Source organism: Callionymus lyra, chromosome 1, assembly GCF_982586985.1.
Source record: "Callionymus lyra chromosome 1, fCalLyr1.hap1.1, whole genome shotgun sequence".
Classification (NCBI taxonomy): domain Eukaryota; kingdom Metazoa; phylum Chordata; class Actinopteri; order Syngnathiformes; family Callionymidae; genus Callionymus; species Callionymus lyra.
In genome coordinates this window covers 41,730,671-41,750,694 of record NC_141818.1, presented here as the reverse complement: position 1 = coordinate 41,750,694, position 20,024 = coordinate 41,730,671, and the positions used below count along the sequence as shown (strand labels likewise).

Sequence of the window (20,024 nt, the reverse complement as noted above, 5' to 3'; positions counted from 1 at the left end):
TGTGAGTTCTCCTACTAGAGCGGGTCGGAATTCTCGCTGCAGTGCTTTGTATTAACTGCAAGCAAGAATTCTGAGCCGCTCTAGTAGGAGAACTCACATTCCCCCGATCCTTAAAACTCTGCCTTGGCTGCCAGTTTCTTTCCAGATCTTACTCTAAGAGCTATTCATGGTCAGGCTCTACCTTACATTAGGGATCCAGACTTACACCCCTGTTCGGGCTCTGAGGTCGGCGGCCGAATTGGAAGAAATTGTATTGTGGCTTTTCTTTGCCTTGCAGCTGATTGGTTCATCTGAATTCCAGATTAAAACAAGCCAGTCTGCACCGTTCTTCTCTCTTTTTAAAACTTGGTCAGTGTTAACTCGAGTGGATTGTTCATGCAAGAAAATGTGTCTCGTATCAAAAGAAAACCTTAAACAACGTCATCAGGGCGTGACGACCTACAAGCCATCGATTGAAGGACTATCTTTCTCCATATGGATCTTACCAATGGTGCCAAAAACAATCAAATACTTTATCCAAAAAAAAAGGTCTCCTCTGGCGTAAAGTACCCGTGCAAACCTGACCCGGTAATGGAGGGTGCTGCCAATGATTACACTGTCGTAAGTCATAACACTCTGACTGGCACCAGTTCTCTCTCCGGGTAGGAGCTTTGCAAAGGTGGCTTCCTTGAGCAGTGTTTTTTATTCACGAGCTGCCTAAGATACTTTTAAAAAGTCATTCTCATGTTTTCTCAAAATTCCTGTATAAGACGGAAAGAAAGGTTTGTTTGTGTCTCTCCATGGTTTCCGTGTTCAACACTTGAGCCAAGAAGGAATATTTCATCTTTGCCTAATAATAACATGATAATTCCTTCTTGATACCCTCGTGTGTTCTCTGACTTTAAACATGTGGAATGATCTCGAAAATGAGAGTCGACCTGTCTTTTCCACTTCTAAGAAGCCCTGCTTGTTAATGGTGCTACTTATGTCTTCAGATTTCCTGGTTGTTATTTCAGGGTTTAGACTGTGAGTTTGGCCTTTTCCCGTTTAGTCAACCTTGGCTTGTCGGAGGAAAAACCTGTGACATATACTGGAGGGCTGAAGCGTTAGCTCGGGTGATAAAGCATTTATTCACGGTTATGAGTATTTTAGCTATGAATAAATTTCCGGAAAGTCTTTATAGTCTTCCCTTTTTTTTACTCTTTTTTTTTTTTTTCTTATCAGTCCAACAAAGTAGTGCCTTCTTTACTAGGGGTGCATAATGGCAAGAATCTGCCAATACCATGGATATCATAATACAGGTTACAATGATACTATATATTGTGATATATTATTATACTGTAGAAAAAACTATATATTTGTTGTATTTTCCAAGTACAGACCCCATTATTCTTGAGGAAATCGTAAATTATTTTAATGTTTGAAACCAGACTATGTGCTGCTGGAGTCAACTGTATCCTCTAGTCCCCAGTCATCTCGCAGGATTTACTTTGCCTTCAGCTGGGTGGGACTTAATGACTGCCTGAATTTAGTTGCAACACAAAACTAAACAAACGCTTTAAATATTTGGAGGTTTTTTGTAAATAGAAAAATGGAAATTTAACCCACAAAAAAATAAAATTAAAAATAAAATTTGATTTGGAAAGAATATTTGATTTGGTGACTGATCTAAAATAATTTTTAAACACCTCTACTCCCAGAAACTTCTCTGATCTCCACGGACTCAAGTATTTATTTTCCATATTCTATGTATCGTACATTTCTTGAAATATGAGTTTTTACTATTGATGGACGACTGTAATTTTCTTTTTCCAAAAAAACATTGTATCTAAAACCTTGCAGTCCTACAATCTCATAAATTCATGAACCTTTTATTACCACAACAAACCAATGTTATTTTTGCTAAATTTTCTTCACAATGTCATGAAGAGACGCGATCAGTGTGTTTGATAATCAGTTTGATTTTAATCCCTAGATATTTGGTACAGTACTACTCAGATTACACATATTATTCACTCATGTTTCAGTAGTTCTTGGCCCATCTTTTCTTTTCTTTTTGATCAACATTAAGAGCAAAGGAACACAAAATACAAAAACACCCAAATGCAGTTCTCAGGTCAAGTAAATCCGGACGTTACACCGTCAATGAAACTCGACTCCTGTTTAAAATTATCCTACATTATGTTGACGTTTTCTCTAATATAACAAACACCTGGAGACTCGTCATAGTCAAATATCTGGGTTGTAAGACGACACCTAACCTCGCCCTCCCTCACCTTCACTTCGGAACTTTTGGCACGGGCCTGCCGGTCCGAATCTGCTTTGCAAGTGAAATTGGGTTTTGAATAGTAAACCACTGTGAAAACGCACTGTTTCAAATTACCACCGCTGTTTTCAGAAGGTGTTTGAGCGTTTCTGCAGAGTTCAAAGGCCCATTATGATAACAAATTCCGACAAAGAAAAATGTCCCTTGTTTCCATTCAAGGTATCGTGTGGTTTGTTGCGCTGGAGGGCTTTAGTAAATACACGTCCACTGTTATTAATCAACGTGACACCGGGACAAAAATGACCCCACGCCTTTTTTCATTCGGTTCCTTTCTCACTGCACTATGAAGATGTTTGGTCTGCGAACAAATCTGAATTCTTGAAGTCTTTGTGTTTCTCTGCAAAAAAAAATCAATTGTGATTAAAAATGCGTTGATTTGCTTTTTTTTTTCCTTCTCAATGTGCTTCGCTCATCCAGTCCAACTGTGCCCAGTACGCAGCCGAGAAGCGAGACGAGGAGAAAATGTGTGATCATCTCATCCGTGCAGCCAAGTATCGCGATCACGTGACCGCCACTCAGCTCATCCAGAAGATAGTCCACATCCTGACCGACAAACACGGCGCGTGGGGAAGTTCCACTCTAAGGTAAGATACGGTCATTCAGGCCACGATCAACGATCCATTTATTTGCCAATACGATCCATTTGAGATCCTTCTTTCTTATCTGTGACCTCACACTGCACCAAATGAGTTCACCTTCTCTCATGATTTCTTGATCAGTCGACTGGTTTCGATGATTTGACGATGATGCATTAGCTAATCCTAAATCGTTTCCACGTTTGTATAGTTTGGCTCGAGTCATTTCCTCCCATTAAAAAATGTATATTCACATACAAGTCGACACCCGAGGGCTAATTCCTGCCCACCCGGTTTATTTCATTTGGCCATTAAAGTTTTGAACACATTTCTACTTAATGGTATATTAAACGATAATTTTAAGTGCTTAAAAAAAATTCAGTGACATCTGGAAAAAATGATGTATGTTTTCACTTAGTTGGTAAAAAAAAAAAAAAGAAGTACATTTTGTTTGATTAGTTATTGGGGCAATTTTAAAAGAAATCTTAGTCAGATAAAGAAACAAATTCAAGTTGAGAAGGTGTGTCATTTTGATGTCGGGTAAGGAATATACTTTTACAATTTTCATATAAACAAAGAACAAAAATCAGATCTAGTTTAAAGTAACAAATGTTTTACTTGCAAAGGGAAAGAAGAACACAGAGTTTACATGTCCGTATGAATCCTTTCTGAAGCACAGAGCTGTTCGTTCGCTGTTATATCGTTCATAAGCCCAAAGGTTTCCACCAAACACAAACTTGAATGACTTATTATCCTCAATGTCGGGGTTGTGTACTCATTAAAATACATCTATACTCCTACATCCCTTTCTCACAGAAGCAGTGATGAGAAATACAATTGGTGAGAGATTATTATTTAGTGTAGTGAAGTATATTTGATAAACATACTTTAGCTCAGGACTTTCCCATCAGTGTGTCATTTTAAAATATTCACACATATGTCACATGCATATCCTCACTTTATTGCAAATATTGTGATGCCAGTTGGTCCTTCTGTTTCAGAGAAAGAACATTTTAGAAAAAGTTTTTAATCAGTACACAAATATTTGAAGGAGAAAACATTGTGAAGGTGTGACATTTTTGTTTTCTCAACACTTGTTTTGTCAGTTTACGAATCAAAATTAACGCCTAAACTTAAACAAAGAACAGAAATCAGATCTGGTTTAAAGTATCACAGTATTTACTTGCTAAGAGAAAGAAGAACAAAGAGTTTACATGTCTGTATGAATTCTTTCTCATGTAGAGTTCACTGTTATATCTCTGTTGCAGTTTTACTAGCCATTGTACGTGGTCAAGTACACTCGATAAACATACTTTTGCTCAGGACTTTCCCAACAGTGTGTAATCTTATGGACATTTACAGATACTTTACATGGATGTACTTACTTTATTGCAAATATTATGATACAGTTTCAGAGAAAGAACATTTTAGAAAAAGTGTTTTAATTAGTTCACTTTATTTCTTTTTGTTCCAACCTTTGAAATCGTTCGAGCCGTCATTGGTTGGCTTTTAATCTCATCATAATTCATCCTCATCCTCCAATCTCTGCCGACTCGGATTAAATTTGCAAAAGGTGAACATGTCGGCTGTGGTCGGAATGATGCATTGACTCGGGGAGGGAGATGAAGGTCATTTCGACCGTCGCCCATTAGGAAAGAGAGCAATTCTGTGTTTGTTTCGACAAATAGGCAGGAAAAAAAGCCCAGTGCAAGCGACTCCCTAATGATGGCTGTTTGTGCAGGTAGTGTGTGAGCCGCAGACACGGCTGCTGCCTCGCGCTTGTTAGCCCGAGCCTCCTCCCCGGAGACCCGTCTGGTCGAGGCCGGGTTTCCTCGAGGATCTTAAGTCTATATCTGCCTTATTTTGTTTTTCCATCGCATCAAGATCTGCTGCATTTTCACTGCTTTTTTTTTCTCCACCCTACCACCCCCCCCACCCCTCGGTTCTGTGCTTAAGCCGCCATGTACTCGTGCAGCTATTTACTATGGAGATTGAGTTCCCCGTTCCCTGGCCAGCAAAGTCTCCCATTACCAGCCTTTTATGCCGCTGCGCTATTGATGGTTTTCCTAATGGCTGCCGATGGGCGCAGGGAGCCATTGGCACCGGGCCTTGGAGTGCAGTGCTCTTTTAATAAATCACAATCAGTCCCGTGCCATTACATCAATATTTTTGGTCAATTACCGCGAAGGTCAGGTGGTACAGGCTTCGCACCGGAGCCTGAGGTATGCGGGCATAGGAGAAACATCTGGACCTTTTCGAATCTCGGGAGAGAACGAGGGGAGAATGAAATGCGATTGTAAACCCGCATATGATTCGAATTTGTTGCCTCCCTTTGAATTCTTACCGTATTTTTCGGACTACGAGGCGCACTTAAAATCTTATAGTTTCGTCAAAGATTGACGTTGTACTTGATGATCCGATGTGCCTTGTATATTAATTATTGTTGTGCTTTTTGACCTTAGACAGATTATATGCTGTATAAATGTGGTACCAGCTCTCAAAAATCTATTAAAGTGTATAACTGTGCTACACAATGAAGCTAGCATAGTCGGGAGCCTCGTGAAGTAATACTACGGTAATCTCACGATACGACTGAATACGATATATTTAGCTCATGATACGCTTCGATTTATTTCGATAAGCTTGCGTACTTTTTTAAAAAATTTAGAAGACAAGGAATTTTTGTGATTTTTCCACTCTTTTGATCAAACGAATGGAACTTTCAGCCAAAACATGCCCAAATATCAGCTTTAAAAGAAGCTTCTGTGTCGTCCTCGGTCATCGTGGGGTTCAGCGGTGTTTCATTTTTCCTTTAAAATGTGTAGGACGTATTGACTGGTGCCATCTAGTGGCAGAGAGTTTAATTGCAACACCTAAATGAACAAACGCCATACAGTTTTGCTTGTTAACTTTAAATAAGAAAATTGAATTATTTTCCGTTACACAGTATAAGTAAACCAATAAAGACCTTTGATAAAAATTAAATATGGTTTGTAGGCCAAAAGAAAATATATATAAAAAACATTTTAAACGACAATTAAGAAATTGATAGGGTATTCAAACATTTAGTTAGTATGTTATCGATTTTCTTTTTTGTTCTTACACTTCTTTTGTTTAATATGCCTTATATTTCGATGCATTTTATGTATAATAATAGACGTGCTCATGGATATTGTGTCTCACTTACTTCGCTTTATAGCCTGAAACATATGATACTATATATCATATAGATATATGCTCACGAGTAAACTTTAGAGTAGAAATCAGGGTAGCAAGTGGCAAATTTAATAAATGGGTTATTGTCTCTATACAACTCAAAAAGTAGCTTTCAATGAATTGTCCAACGCACATGGTGTCATTAATCACCATCAGGATCCATGAATTTTTTGCAGTATTTGTAACTGAAGCATTATGTAAAGCCAGTGGAAATGATGTCAACCTAAAGTCATCAGAAGCAGCATTTGTATTCGTCTAAATGTTGGAAATAATCTCCTGGAATCTACGGGATAAAAATCGGGCTCAAAAGCTCGACTCCCACCATCGCACTCCTGCAGACGTCCATCTGTGAAAAGTTTATTTAACGGCACAAATGACAATGAAACGCACCTCATTGTTACAAACCCTTCCTTGTTCTCATGCCATAAAACTATTCCCTGAAGTTTGCAGTCAATAAGAGGTCTGAAAATGAAAATATTTTCTCACTCGCTGATGGGAGTTGTATTCTCTCCTCACAGCAGGCATCTAATATCTTCTGACACTGTGACCTGCCTGAATGCAATTTGTGTCTTAATATCCAGCTTACAGCCGCCTCGGCCTCCGGAGGACACAGGTTTTTGTTTTTTTTCTACACATTTTCATTTGTCTTCTTCTGAATATACCGTTTTATTTCTCTCTCCTCCACCTTTTGTCCTTCGTGCTCTTAAATGTTCCCGCTCTGCCGCATCACCTGCCGTCCAGGGAGGGTTCCTCCGCCAGACGAGGAGCAGCATCTATCATTTTAACGCCTCATGTCAGTCATCCCGGGTCAGACGCAGACAGCCAGACAGATTGGGCGACTACCTGTTCGTCAGTCTGTTCCCGCCTGGAGACTTTGTACTTCTTACACAGCGCGGGCGTTGATGATGGGGTCGGTTAGACTGACCCGCCGAAACCAGGGCCGGGTCTAGACCGGCATGTATGAGGGGGCAGCCACAAATCTTGAGGGGGCATTGTGCTGTTACTTACTTACTTACATGTAAGTTTGAGGGGGCACAACATTTATTTGAGGGGGCCAGGCCCCCTCTTGCCCCTGCCTAGACCCGGCCCTGCCCCCAAACTAAAATCTAACAATTTGCTCTCAAACGAACAGTGCTAGCATGTTTTATAGATCGAAAATATTAACGTTTTGAAAATAATTAATATCTTAAATATGTGAGCTGTGCTGTGTCTCAAATCGCATACTAGCGTACTCAAAGTAAGTATTTTTAGTGCATAAGTCCGTCTCAATTCTTAGTATGCGAAATTTAGTGCGCGATGCACACTAAATGTGCGTACTAAAACGCCCACAAAACTATGTATGGTTCGATGGACACTATCCCCAAATGGCTCCATCTTAGTGACGTTGTTAACGGAAGTTACGTCATATATATATATATATATATATATATATATATATACATATACTTACAGGTGTATTTTCAGCAGCAGTAGGAGGATAAACACGTCTTCTTTGCTGATACCGGTGTAAATATCTTGCGAATATTTCGATTCTCATATTTTTTCTTTATTTCTTTTTCCAAACTTGCAAAACGTGCTGCCAGCAGGTGGCGATAGCGTTCAAACAGCTGGTTGAAACCATCGTTAAATAGAAGTAGAAGAAGAAGCTGTCATGTGATCTCCGGTTAGTGTGTAGCAGCAGTGTTTGATTTGAGACATACTATCTGATAAGAATTTGCGTACTAGTTAGTACGTACACTATCCTGATGCATACTAACTTCCAGTATACTAAGAGAAATATGCGCTTTGAGACACAGCACTGGTCACTAAATTCATTTAAATCTCCTGTTCGTGTCGCTCATGGCTACAGTATATACAGTATTCACCTTTAAGATTCCGGGTTCGAGACCTGACTAGTTCATTGGCTCATTTTTCGCGTTTGTTTTTCAATTCTAGAGAATTAAATACTTGGGTAATAGTCTCAAAAAGATACATTGTTTTGAGGGATAACTAAACACTGAAAAATAGGCTAACTCTTGTTTTTTTTACTTTTCGTTTGGACATTATTTCTATTCTCAAATTATTGACACCAGAGAATTTATTCTGGAGAATGTACTGACTTAATATTACTACCATTTGTTAGACTAAAAGAGGGGTATTACTCTGTATTTTGTTAAAAAACAACAAAAGACTTTAGTTGTAGTATCCAGTGAAGGTACACCCTGTTGTTTTGATTTTTTTAGCTAGGTGAGAAAACGAGAGCTAGCCTTTTTTCAAAGTATAGTTATCCATCAAAACAATGTCTCTTATTGACACTAATACCTTTAATATTTAATTCTCTACATCACAATTAGATTGTAAAAGCAATCAAGTAAAAATTAAAAGAACTAGACGGGTCTGCAATCTTGAGGTGAAGTGCTGTTTACTGTAGCCATGAGCTATACTAGCTGATGAGGGCGATTCATGAATAACAAGATTTAAATTCAATTTCTTTTTTTTTTGTTACCATGTCATGTCCAGGGCTCCCTGAATATGAACAACGATGAAGTGGTAAAAAATGAATTAAGCGGCTCAATAAGAAAATAACGTTCAAATAAAAAGAATATTATCATGGATTTATATAAGTGACAGAGGACTCTTGACTCACATTTTCTTCTTCTACTCTCTCCTCTTCCTACCTGCCTTTTATTGCGTCCTAATAGGCTGACTAATGTCCCGTGGAAACTCACTCTGTATGCAGGAAGTGAAGCAGCGACGGGCCGGAGAGTGCAGCTGCAGAATGGCTGCTGCATGATACATGAGCTCTCGTCTGGCCAAGGCTGATGTTTACAGTGTACCGAGAGGTTTTTCTGTTCCCCTTTGATCACGCGGTGATTCAATATTTAGTCAAGGATCAAATTAAACAGAGCGGTTTGTTTTAGAGACTCCATAGATGTCATTCATTTCCAATTGAGTCCGAGCTCTACTTTCCCCCCCAATTTCCCAAAATAGAATGAGTGATTTTATTTGCTTTATTTATCACAGTAATACTGTGTGTGAAAGAATCTTGACATCAAATGTCAGTTGTAGTTGCTGCATAGCCAGGAAAAAAATATATTTTTAAAAACTAATCCATTTTGGACATGGAATTCCATTCGATATCTTTCCATAAATTCAGACTTTTTTTTTTTTCTTCATAAATGGTTATGAATTAAGTAGTAACTCTGTGTGAATCACGTGACTAACGGACAGACTTGTCTTCATCTTCGTCCAAAAAGACACTTAAAACCATCCAAATACCTTCATACTGCTCGTGTGTAACATCCCTCTTGTATTGAAGCCTTGACATTAAAAAATATTTAGAAAAAATCTTAAATAAGTTTATATTTTAAGTGTGTTTGTGGCTGAAGCTCCCAGGTTATCTACAGTATCAGCTACAAGTGTTTCCTCATTGAAACACATTGCAAGTGTCAGTGCTCTTGCACATGATTTACTCTGATGACCTTGGACGTTCCCCTTAAAACAAACTTAAAATAAAGACTTATTAAAGTTTCTTCGAAACAATTCTTTAAGTCGAGGCTTCAATACAAGATGGACGTTACAGACGAGCAAGTATGGAGGTATTTGGATGGTTTGAAGTATCTTTTTGGACGAAGACTACTGAGCTCCAGTCGCTACATTAAAATGAACAAACATATTTGTCTATAACTCTAAAAACAACAAATATCTCTGAAAATACACTTAGTCCACATGACGGTGTGTAGAAAAATGAGTCAAATTATAATTAATAAATGTCTTCATTACTTCTTAAAATGAAACTCTTTAAAGATATTTTTCTTCTAAAGATTATATTTGTTCAAAATAAATTACTTTAAGACATTACATTAAACTAGAAGAAAACAAGACGATTTAATCATAATTTACGCGACAGTATTTACATTTTTACTTCAAACTCACATCGTCTATTTGATCTTCTGTCTTATTTTTATTCAGCGTCTTTCCCAACAGTCCAGACAAACTCCCCTCAAACAACCCCCCCGACAGCCCCCTTTTCCCCGGCTGTGCCTCGTGCTCCTCCTCCCTCGTCGGAGCAGCTCATTTTCTGCTGCTCTGGTACTCTAATGGACGCCCTCGGGCCAGAGGCTTCCCCGCCAACGTACATCCATCTTTCGGCGTGTCACGCTCCCGCCCCTCGAAAAAAACCTTTGTGATGTGCACTCCAATTTTTCCTCAGTAAATCAAATCTCCCTTCCTTCAGAAAGACGAATGCTCCGGGGTTGCAGTGATACAGAGAAAATCAATAGCGGCGAAATTTAAACAGCGGGCCTCCGTATCGATCGGCCTCGCCAGATTGAAAACGGACAGCTTTGTAACTGTTCCGCTGGACAGAGCCTGACCTGTAATGGATAAACTATTGATATTAGCATTACTATTTTATCTTTTACCATGTCACTTCGCCGGCGCTGTTGTTGAGGACGGATGCCTCTGAGGTTTACTGGCGTAAAAGATGTTTTTCATCTCATTTTTTTCCCAATTGTTTTCTTTTAAATGTAAGATCTCGACCAGAACGTCAATTGGTAGTTTGTAGTTTTCTATTTCCTTAATAGTTTTAAATAACTTTGGATTTGTATCCCTTGAGGTCGAATGTTAATGAAATTATTGATAAGTGATATTTCACTTGGCTAATAAAAATTGGCGTCATTGAACACTTGACCTCCAGTTAATGAACTTCTTTTTATCATTATATTCCTATAGTCCACCTGTGTCAAACTAAAAGGTCTGGGGGGGCAAATCCAGCCTGCAAAGTCCAATATATGGCCTGCTAGATAGTTGCTTAAAAAAGTGTATGAATGTTTATAGATGGGTAGATCAGAATCAGAATCCTTTATTGTCCCGTGAGGGGAAATTCGTTTTAACAACAGCAAGAGCAATATACCAAAAAATAAAACACCCAGAAATAAAATATTAAAAAGAAAAGAAAAAATCTAAATAGAATAGAAAATAAATCTGCACTATATTATATACACAATCATATTTACAAAAATAACAAGAAAGGTGCAGTTAAATAAATAATTATCTTGGTGTGTTCTTATTGTGGAGTCTGAAGGAAGGACCTGTGGTACCTCTCCCTCACACACCTGGGATGGAGCACCGGTAGATGGATATAAATAAGATAGTTTTCCAGTTCGGTAACACAGACTTGTATTTCCATCATTTTGTTGAGCCCAGACTTGGAAGGCTTAAAGACCTTTAGTGTAATTGACGCCTCGGAAATTGGTCGATAGAAATAATTTGTGTAGCACGGCGTCTCGACCTCACTTTTATCGGCATCAGGACCCATGGAAGACCAAAATGGTTCTGCACCATTGTTATTATTATGTTTCATATTTTATCAAACGATGTTTGGGCCTTTTTTTGACTTGGAAGCTTTGAGAATAAGTAGCTCTTGAATTTACGCACTTGGATCCAGATATGTTGTTTAATCCAGGGGTCCCTGACCTTCCTTGCACCGCAATGTCGGCGTTATATTCACGGACCGACCTTCATATCAACTAGTTTCCAGGTTTATTTATCGAGTACACGTGATTGAAATCAGTGTTTATAGTTTATCAGTGTCGGTGTCATAAGATAATGCTACTTCAGAATAAAATTCCAATGTTTTTTTCAAAGCAAAACACCCTTTAAGACGGTCATAACAGTTGAGACATTTTTTTTTTCTGTGGCCTGGTACTGGTTCGGAACCCCTGCTTTAATAAACGTTTTTTGGAGTCAGATTCTTGTTTTGAATACACTTCAAACCAAGCATTTAGTATTGAGAGCATCAATTATTTATTTTTTAAATAAAGTAACATCTGATACTTTTCTTTTACTTCTGCGGAATCCAATGCAGAGTTTTAAGGATCAAGGAAATGTAAGTCCTCTTACTAGAGCGGGTCAGAATTCTCACTGCAGAGTTTTGTATCAACTACAGGCGAGACAGCTCTTGTTTCGACATCTGTTGTCTACTTTTGAGGACAGAAGTTGTTCAGTAGATGTTTGTCAATTTTCGTGACTACAATTCAACCCTAAATGTAATCTACTATATTTCTACCTGTTTTTTCCCCCCAATTTTGGCAAGACTTTCTGATGCATTTCAAGACATTTGAATGCATTTACAAGGCATTGTAAAATGTTACAGTTTATAATAAAGTACAGCCACAAGGTTTATAAAGAATGAGTTGGTACAAATAATGCATAATAAATGTATTATTCCTAATTGTTGACGATTCACAACATTCACACAATTAGATTTACCATATTATGACTTAACATCTTAACATCCACTGCTCATAATACTTACTAAACCTTGTTACAAGTTGACATAAAGGTTTATAAACCATCATAATGTCTTATATAACGTCTTTATAAATGCATGAAAATGTTTGTGAATTTCTTCTAAACACAAGACCTTCAAGAGAAGTGTTTTCATATTTGTTTCTTCAGTTTATATTCCTGGTGTTTCTGAACAGACCGACACCACTTAAAGTCCGGACACTTGTTCCCTTTAATAAACGAGTGCATGAGAAGCCGTGGCAGCCAGATCCATTGTATGTTTTGATTCCAGACCTAAATCACAATTATGATGCGTAATACTGGACGTAATGCATGTGCCGGGCCCGGGTCTGCACAGTGTCCGTGTGGCCTCGTGTATGTTTAACAGAACCAAGCGGCGCACGCACGGCTGAAAAAGGAAATGGGTCGCCGGCACGTCAGCGGGGACTGTAAGCGTAGGACACAAGAACATAACTGTTTACAGTACCACCGGCTTTCGGAAATGCATGACACGAGAGCGGCAGGAAGACCAGAGGAAAGGGAGGTGTTTTTTACTGAATGATCAAAAAAGTGACGAGACAAAGATACAACACTTTTTTTTTTCACATCCGTTTTTACACACACACACACACACACACACACACACACACACACACACACACACACACACACACACACACACACACACACACACACACACACACACACACACACACACACACACACACACACACACACACACACACACACACACACACACACACACACACACACACACACACACACACACACACACACACACACACACACACACACCAGGACATCCTTGCAACTGTGTCTGAAAAGGTTAAGATAGACCAGACCTGTGAGGTCAAAGTATGATCGTGTAACTAGACGAGCACCTGATGGTTAACTTACTATGTTGTTGAGTGTTTTTATTGATCATTTCAACATATACCAACAACACAAAGATTTTTAGTTCTTTTTGTATTTGTCCTTTTTGAGTATTCATTTTTCCCTTAAAACTATTTTCAAGTAAATGCAAGAAAAATCCTTTTATTTTATTTAGTTTTAAGCTTTGTTTTAAAATGTCATGGCACCTTTTTCATTGTTGTATTTGTGTGATACGTTTTTGCTTCTTTCTATTTGCTTGACGGCCCCTTAATATGGCCCCTGAGAAAATTTCATTACCCATTTAATTTCTTTCTTTTTTTTTAAGTAACTTATTTAGCTACATTTTAAAGTGTCATGGTATTTTTTTTTTAAATTTCTCAAGTTTTGTGCTTCTTTCTTTTGGCTTGACGGCCCCTTACAACTAATATAATCTAAAGTGGCCCCTTAGGACAATTAATTGTCCACCTTTCTTTTTTACATATCAAAAACGTGTGGAACAATTGAACCGTTCATCATATTGTAGTTACTATCTCGTACTTACCAGACGTTTCCTTTACTCTCCATCCAAAAGTGTCCATTTATTTTCTCGATATAAACATAAACAAAATCCAGAATAAAAAGTTCTTCTTCATCTGGTACGTCTTTGCAAACCCCCTCGACTGAGCGCCACAGAAGTGACTTCCAAAGACTCCATTTATTAATCACCAAGTGAGTCGTGTCTTGGACAGAAGCTACATGGAGACAAAAAAGCCCTGATGTCCCTTAAATCACCGCTAAAGCGTGACAGAAGGGGATTCAATCCGTTATATATAATCTTGTGGCACGACCGTGCGGCCCGTGCTCGTGGATATGAATTAGAATTTGGTCTCAAGGATAACATTTACATGGACTGTATATACAATACAGTGGCTGGGCTGCGAGGAACAGTAACAGAGTGTCATGTCGGAACATATTAACAGCTGATGATCTCCATATGTTAACGTGCTTCAGTGTTGCTCAGGGGTCTCCACTTAAAACGTGCATCTGGTGAAACGTTTATCTCCCCGTGTTGTTTTTACGTGACCTACAAGTCAATAAACGTTGTGGAATGTTTGGTTGATGAAGTTCGGTGCTAAATGGTGTTCGTCATAAATATTTATAGTTTGACAGATTTTATTTTGGTCTTGTTCTTCCACCTTTTCATTCATGTACGAATTTGTTAGAAAACATTTGTCTATTGACAATCACTCCTTTTCAGCCTTGTTTTTTATTATTGTTGCTACATAAAGAGGAACTAAAGTGAAAACCCAACTCTCCTGACTCACTCGCATGTTTAATGTTCAAGTCTTCCTCACCAAGATGCAGTAAGTCTCTCATTATGACCATGTTTTCAACTTATTACTTTATAAAGTTCTACCTCGTCTTAAATCTAGGCAAACAAGAGGTTACGAGAGCGAAGTACGTTATGAAGTAATAATGGCTTGACTCCTCCTCCAGCCAGCTGTAATCACGCCACGCTTTGTTTATACAAAGAGTCCCCTTGGAGGATGAGCCTCTTGGGATTGATGACATGTGATGAAAAATCTTGATGCTTGACCAATCACAGCAGAGTGGGCGTGGTAATGATAAACAAGATTTCATCTCCAGAATAAGTGTTTTCAGTGGGCGGGGCTTAATATAATTTTGTAATGTAAATACTTCAATAGAAAGAGTTTCGGACAAATAGACACTGATGAGTACAATAGAGTCCAACATCTATTTAAGACTCACTTAAATTAACAAATGAGTTCATCTTTAAGAACAACAGTCAAAAGGTGGAAGATGAAAAGTAATCGAAGGTTAAAGACATTTGCATTGTAATAATAATAATAAAATAACAGATTTTCCCTTCTGATAAAATAGCCTGAAAACTCGCCTCGAGGTTTACGTCTCAAAAATATAATCCAGAAACCGTTGCTGGATTCCACCCAACACTAAGTGGCCGGTACTCAATCACAGTCTAACGTTACTGCCAGACCGTTATGTACTGGTTTAAAAGTGGCGTCACACCAAACATGTCAAGCAAATGGTTTACGTGTAAAGTCCATGTAAAAGTGCGATGAATGAGAGCAGATTTTAGGGGCCTTACTTACAACCTGTTTGAGATTTCTGAAGAGTCCAGCCGAGTCCAAGCTTCTTGACTGGTGGCTACTGGCATCATCTGAACTTTAGCATCAATTCAAGGCTTGCTTATCAGAACCAAGACTACCCAGTATTGATCGTGTTCACGGATTATTCAACACAAGAAGGACACATTGCAGTTGCTGGTATCTTGATACCTTATGGCCCAAAATTCTATCCATACAGGCTCATGAAGTGTCTGGAATAGTTTTTTCCTCGTTGTGATACTTAAATTGAATCCATATCAGACCAGGTACCCCATTTACAATGTGTATCTTACTATCCACCAATGACCACATGCTGTGTGAAGTGATCCAAAATCCAGGGTGAGCAAAAATTATTTTCCCCCCCACAGTGAAAATACTGTTTCTAGGGGATAAGATAAGGAGTTAAGTCATCAAGAAAAAAAAACGCTGCTGGTGTACATCAAGAGAGAAACCAGTTCAGGGATTCTGGGAGGTACTGTCCAATTAGGAGGAGGCCTCGGGGCATACCTAGAAACACTATGCTTGGCCTGCGAATTCCTAAAAGAACTGGAAGTGGCAACTGGGAAGATGTTACCCCATATTTCACTCCTAATACGAAAAGTAAAACGTCTTTCTAGAACTCTACACAGTCCATGTGACTCGCTTTCGAACCACTTATAACCCTGACCTTGATGAACGAGAACATTTACAAAAAGTTAGTCTTTATTCAACATCAGGATTGTGTTATTTATGTCATTATGTATCTATATTTCTATCTTGTGTACTCCTGGAAGCCGAGGGTGGGAGGAGGTTCTTTTATTTCTTCAACCTACGATTACACTTCCGTGCCTCGCTGCCCACACCTCACCCCGACTGTAGCTTCTCCCAGATTTATGAACCTTAAAGAAAGTATACGGCCTCGGTTACCAAGGTCAAGATAAAAAAAGCCGCTGATCAATATCACAATGAAATGCCATCGGGGAAGTTTTTAAGACCCTTTTTTCTTCTTTATCCCCCCGTCGCAATATCTGCAGGGTATCGATTGGCAGGGGCCAGTAGTTAGTCAGAGGCTATCTCCTTTGACTAACCCCCCTTTGTGGCGTGTCAACCCCCCCGCCCTCTCGTCCTCTTGATAGATGTGTACGCTCGCAGCCAGTGTAATTACACCGCCGCGCCAGCAGGTCATTTATTTTGCTACTTTCACCATTTGCCAACAAAAAAAAGAAAAAAAATCACCTTTATCTGTGGAATCCAGCTATTCCTGAAGCGTTAAAGAAGGTCACGTAAAATAGTGTTATTCCCGATACAGAGAGCGTCATCATTTACCTGCAGAGCTGTATCTTCTCCTGAGGTGCGTTTACGTTCAAGTGCACGTCGTCTTTGGAGGATCAGACAACGCAAGGGAATGGTTTATTTGTATACAATAGTATTTATTTTGTGCGTGCGTTCCCATAGAATTTCTAGCAAAATTAGCATGTAGACTTGTGACCTTTAAGTGAAGATAACCACTCTATCAGGTCGTGAGAAAGTATACATCAAACTTCAAATATTTATTAGGTAGTTTTCCATAATTCAGTTTATTTTAGCAATTATAAGGTTCATGATCCGACTACAGGTATTATTTTAGTATTACGTTTATTTAGTTTTCAAATGTATTTATATATTTATATCATCCTTTGACATTAATAAGCTTTTAATTTAATTTAAACTTGCCAAAGCAAACCCACGTATCAGACATCAGGGCTGTAGCAATACTTTTATCTCACAACTCGATCGGATACATTTCCATACACTTACAAAATGTTCCAAATCAATTTAAGTGAAATCTTATGATTGTTCCGTTATGGTTGAATTAATCAAACTGAAAGACAAAATATGTCCAAACATCAGCTTTAAAAGCAGCTACTGCTGACTTTAATATCTAGTGATGGTCTGATGAAGCTTCATGAAGCATCATGTTGTTTAGAGGTCAGTAGATGGCGCCATCAGATTAAAAATGATGTTTCATTAGAACAGTTGTTCAAAGCAAAGGAAAATAGTGCAGAGACCGCCATCTAGTGGACTCTGAAAATAATGACACTGCTTCATGAAGCTTTGTGAAACCGCGTAATGTTCTTTAGAGGTCAGTAGGTGGCGCCATCAGTTTAAAAATGATGTTTCATTAGAACAGTTGTTCAAAACAAAGGAAAATGGTGCAGAGACCGCCATCTAGTGGACTCTGAATATAATGACACTGCTTCATGAAGCTTCGTCAGACCATCACTAATAATATCCTCTGGTCCTCAGTCAGAGCTGGGATTCTTGTTCCTTTAGCTGCGGTGGACGTAATGACTGCTGCCATCTAGTGGCTCGACCTTCAATTGTAACACTAAAATATAAAAAAAGCGATTTCATTCACACTTAATTGAAATATAAACCGTCAAAGAATGACTTTGATTATCAAATATAACAGGTAAAAAATAAAGATTAAATTCTAGTATCTGGTGAACATTTTAAAGGTACACACCACACGTGTTAAACACAAAACAAGGCTTTTAGAATAAATGTTACATTTGAGGAGGAGGAGCTGAACCCACATCCAGACAGACCTTCCGTGTCTCTTCTCAATTTTTCTTCTGCTGCGCTTTAGAAATTTGCGGCTTTAGATCCGTCACCGCGTCCAAGATCATCCCTGAGAGCTAGAGGTCAGGAGATTATTACAATTGGACAGTAATGGCGGAATTATGCACCTCCGGTCCCGGTTCGCCCTCATTACCTCGGCCGCGGTTCTGATAAATGGTTGCGAATGTTGCGTTGTCAGAATCGCTGGAAAAAATGTGCAGATGGTTCCAGATTTCAAGCTCCGGCGGTCGCAGACGTCTGCGGCATTTATGTTTTTGAAGGTAGATAATAGAAAATGGCTGCATGTTGAGATGGTCTCGATGAGAATGTAAAGAGAATATATTTCATAGCACGGCGACACCGAACGTCTTCCTCCTTCAGACCGAATCATTTTAAAATGATGAACAAATTGACGCTCCTGCTTAACAACGTTGCCTTTGATCAGAATTTACCGCTTTTTTTTTTTTACAATCCTCCCCTGAAATCTGACGCAATTAGCTTGTAATTATTTGTCTTTTCTGTCTGTGAATTTACGCCGAGTGTAATGGCCTCTAATTGTTAGTCGCACATTAAGCCGGCGGTAATTAGAGGAGCCGGAATTTGCATGGAAGTCGTTTGGGTTCCGAGTGCCGGGCCCTTGAAGCCGTCGACCCAGGGGACCGCTTTGATCCTCACAAGCTGCTGATGATACCGAGATGCAATATGGCTTTTTGAAAAGCTCCGGGACAGATTGGACTTAATTGGGCGGGCTGGTAATGACGCTGTGTAGACTCTCCAAGACAATCGGAAAAGGAAGACGGACGAATAAAGCAAACCCAAGGATGCCATTACGCCTTCTCTAATGACGCGATTAGTTCAATATTTCAGTTGAATCCGTTTTTTTTTATTTGAGTGTTGTTGTTTTTTTATTTTCGTAGGAGTCTCCCTTTGATTTATAGTTGACCCCGGCGAATATTCAGGGTTCGTGTACACACTGTTGTGCTACACACTTCACAACGAGCTGCTAGTGTTGTGTGACCCGTAAATGTATCATCGAACTTGTCAAACATGAGGCTGAAGGAGCCAAATCCAGCCCGCAGGGCAATTCTTCTTGGTCAAAATTACAGAAGATTATTGTCTATATCAGGGGTCACCAACACCACGTCGCCCGCAAGGACCATATAAGGCGCCCTCAAGGCTGTTCTAAAACCAACACCAGTGGCCTGCGTCTAAAAAAAATTAAATTAATTTTAAAATAAATTATTTTTTAATCACGCTTGCATTTATATGTATATGAAAATGACAAGATCTTTAAAACAAAATAATTGAAAAATATTTGTATAATAAATGAAAGTTTATATAATTAAGTCGAACTCTTATGGAGTGAGATTACTGTCACTGGTTTGAGCGAGTGTGTCTTGGTTGTTGTACACTCAAATATGGAGAACTTTAAAGATGCAGCTCACGGTACAGTGTTTCGCTTCTTGCTCTTTGTTGAATTGCTGGGATCTATTTTTCCTTAATCAACTATAGTCTTATTTCAACTGTATAGTGTCTTGAGATAACATTGTTATGATAAGACACTTTAAATAAAATTGAATTGAATTGAATTGACTAAGGGTTGGAATTATTATCTAAGTAATCTGTTCTTTTTTAGAATCACTCTGCATTAAACAAAATGAAGCGCAACAGAATTACCCGGCTCTTGATGCACCACTTTAATCAGAATAAATGCTCGAGGCTTGAACGAAAGTGCCTCGTAAAAAAACTCTTTTAAGAACTAAACGATCCAAAAACGTGTTACGTGACTACGTTCTGGTTTTTCTTCAGCACTAACAAACATGACAGGAATGAAGATTAAAAGTAGATACAATCGTATTCTATACTTAAACTGATAGTAGAGAAGATTTCGTCCCGGAACAAACAGATCCGATGATCAGATCGACGGAAGAGGGTGCTGTGTAGCAACACCTACTGAAACATGAACACAAACTGCACTGAGACTACAAATACGTCTGCCAAGGAGCTCATTTCACATATACGAACCCGGCATACAATATTTCATGGGTAGTTTTTCTG

The 20,024-nt window shown here is 38.8% G+C and overlaps 1 protein-coding gene across 6 annotated transcripts in view; it reads left to right on the top strand.

The window, feature by feature from the left end:
- lrba (LPS-responsive vesicle trafficking, beach and anchor containing) overlaps positions 1–20,024 on the top strand; it is a 218,069-nt gene that overhangs the window by 95,407 nt on the left and 102,638 nt on the right. For 5 of the 6 annotated variants that reach the window (XM_087808002.1, XM_087807992.1, XM_087808010.1 and 2 more), the window contains exon 36: positions 2,723–2,889. In XM_087808002.1, coding sequence (XP_087664128.1) covers positions 2,723–2,889 — 167 coding nt within the window. The remainder of the gene's footprint in view (positions 1–2,722; positions 2,890–20,024) is intronic. The other variant, XM_087808028.1, reaches the window with a different exon arrangement.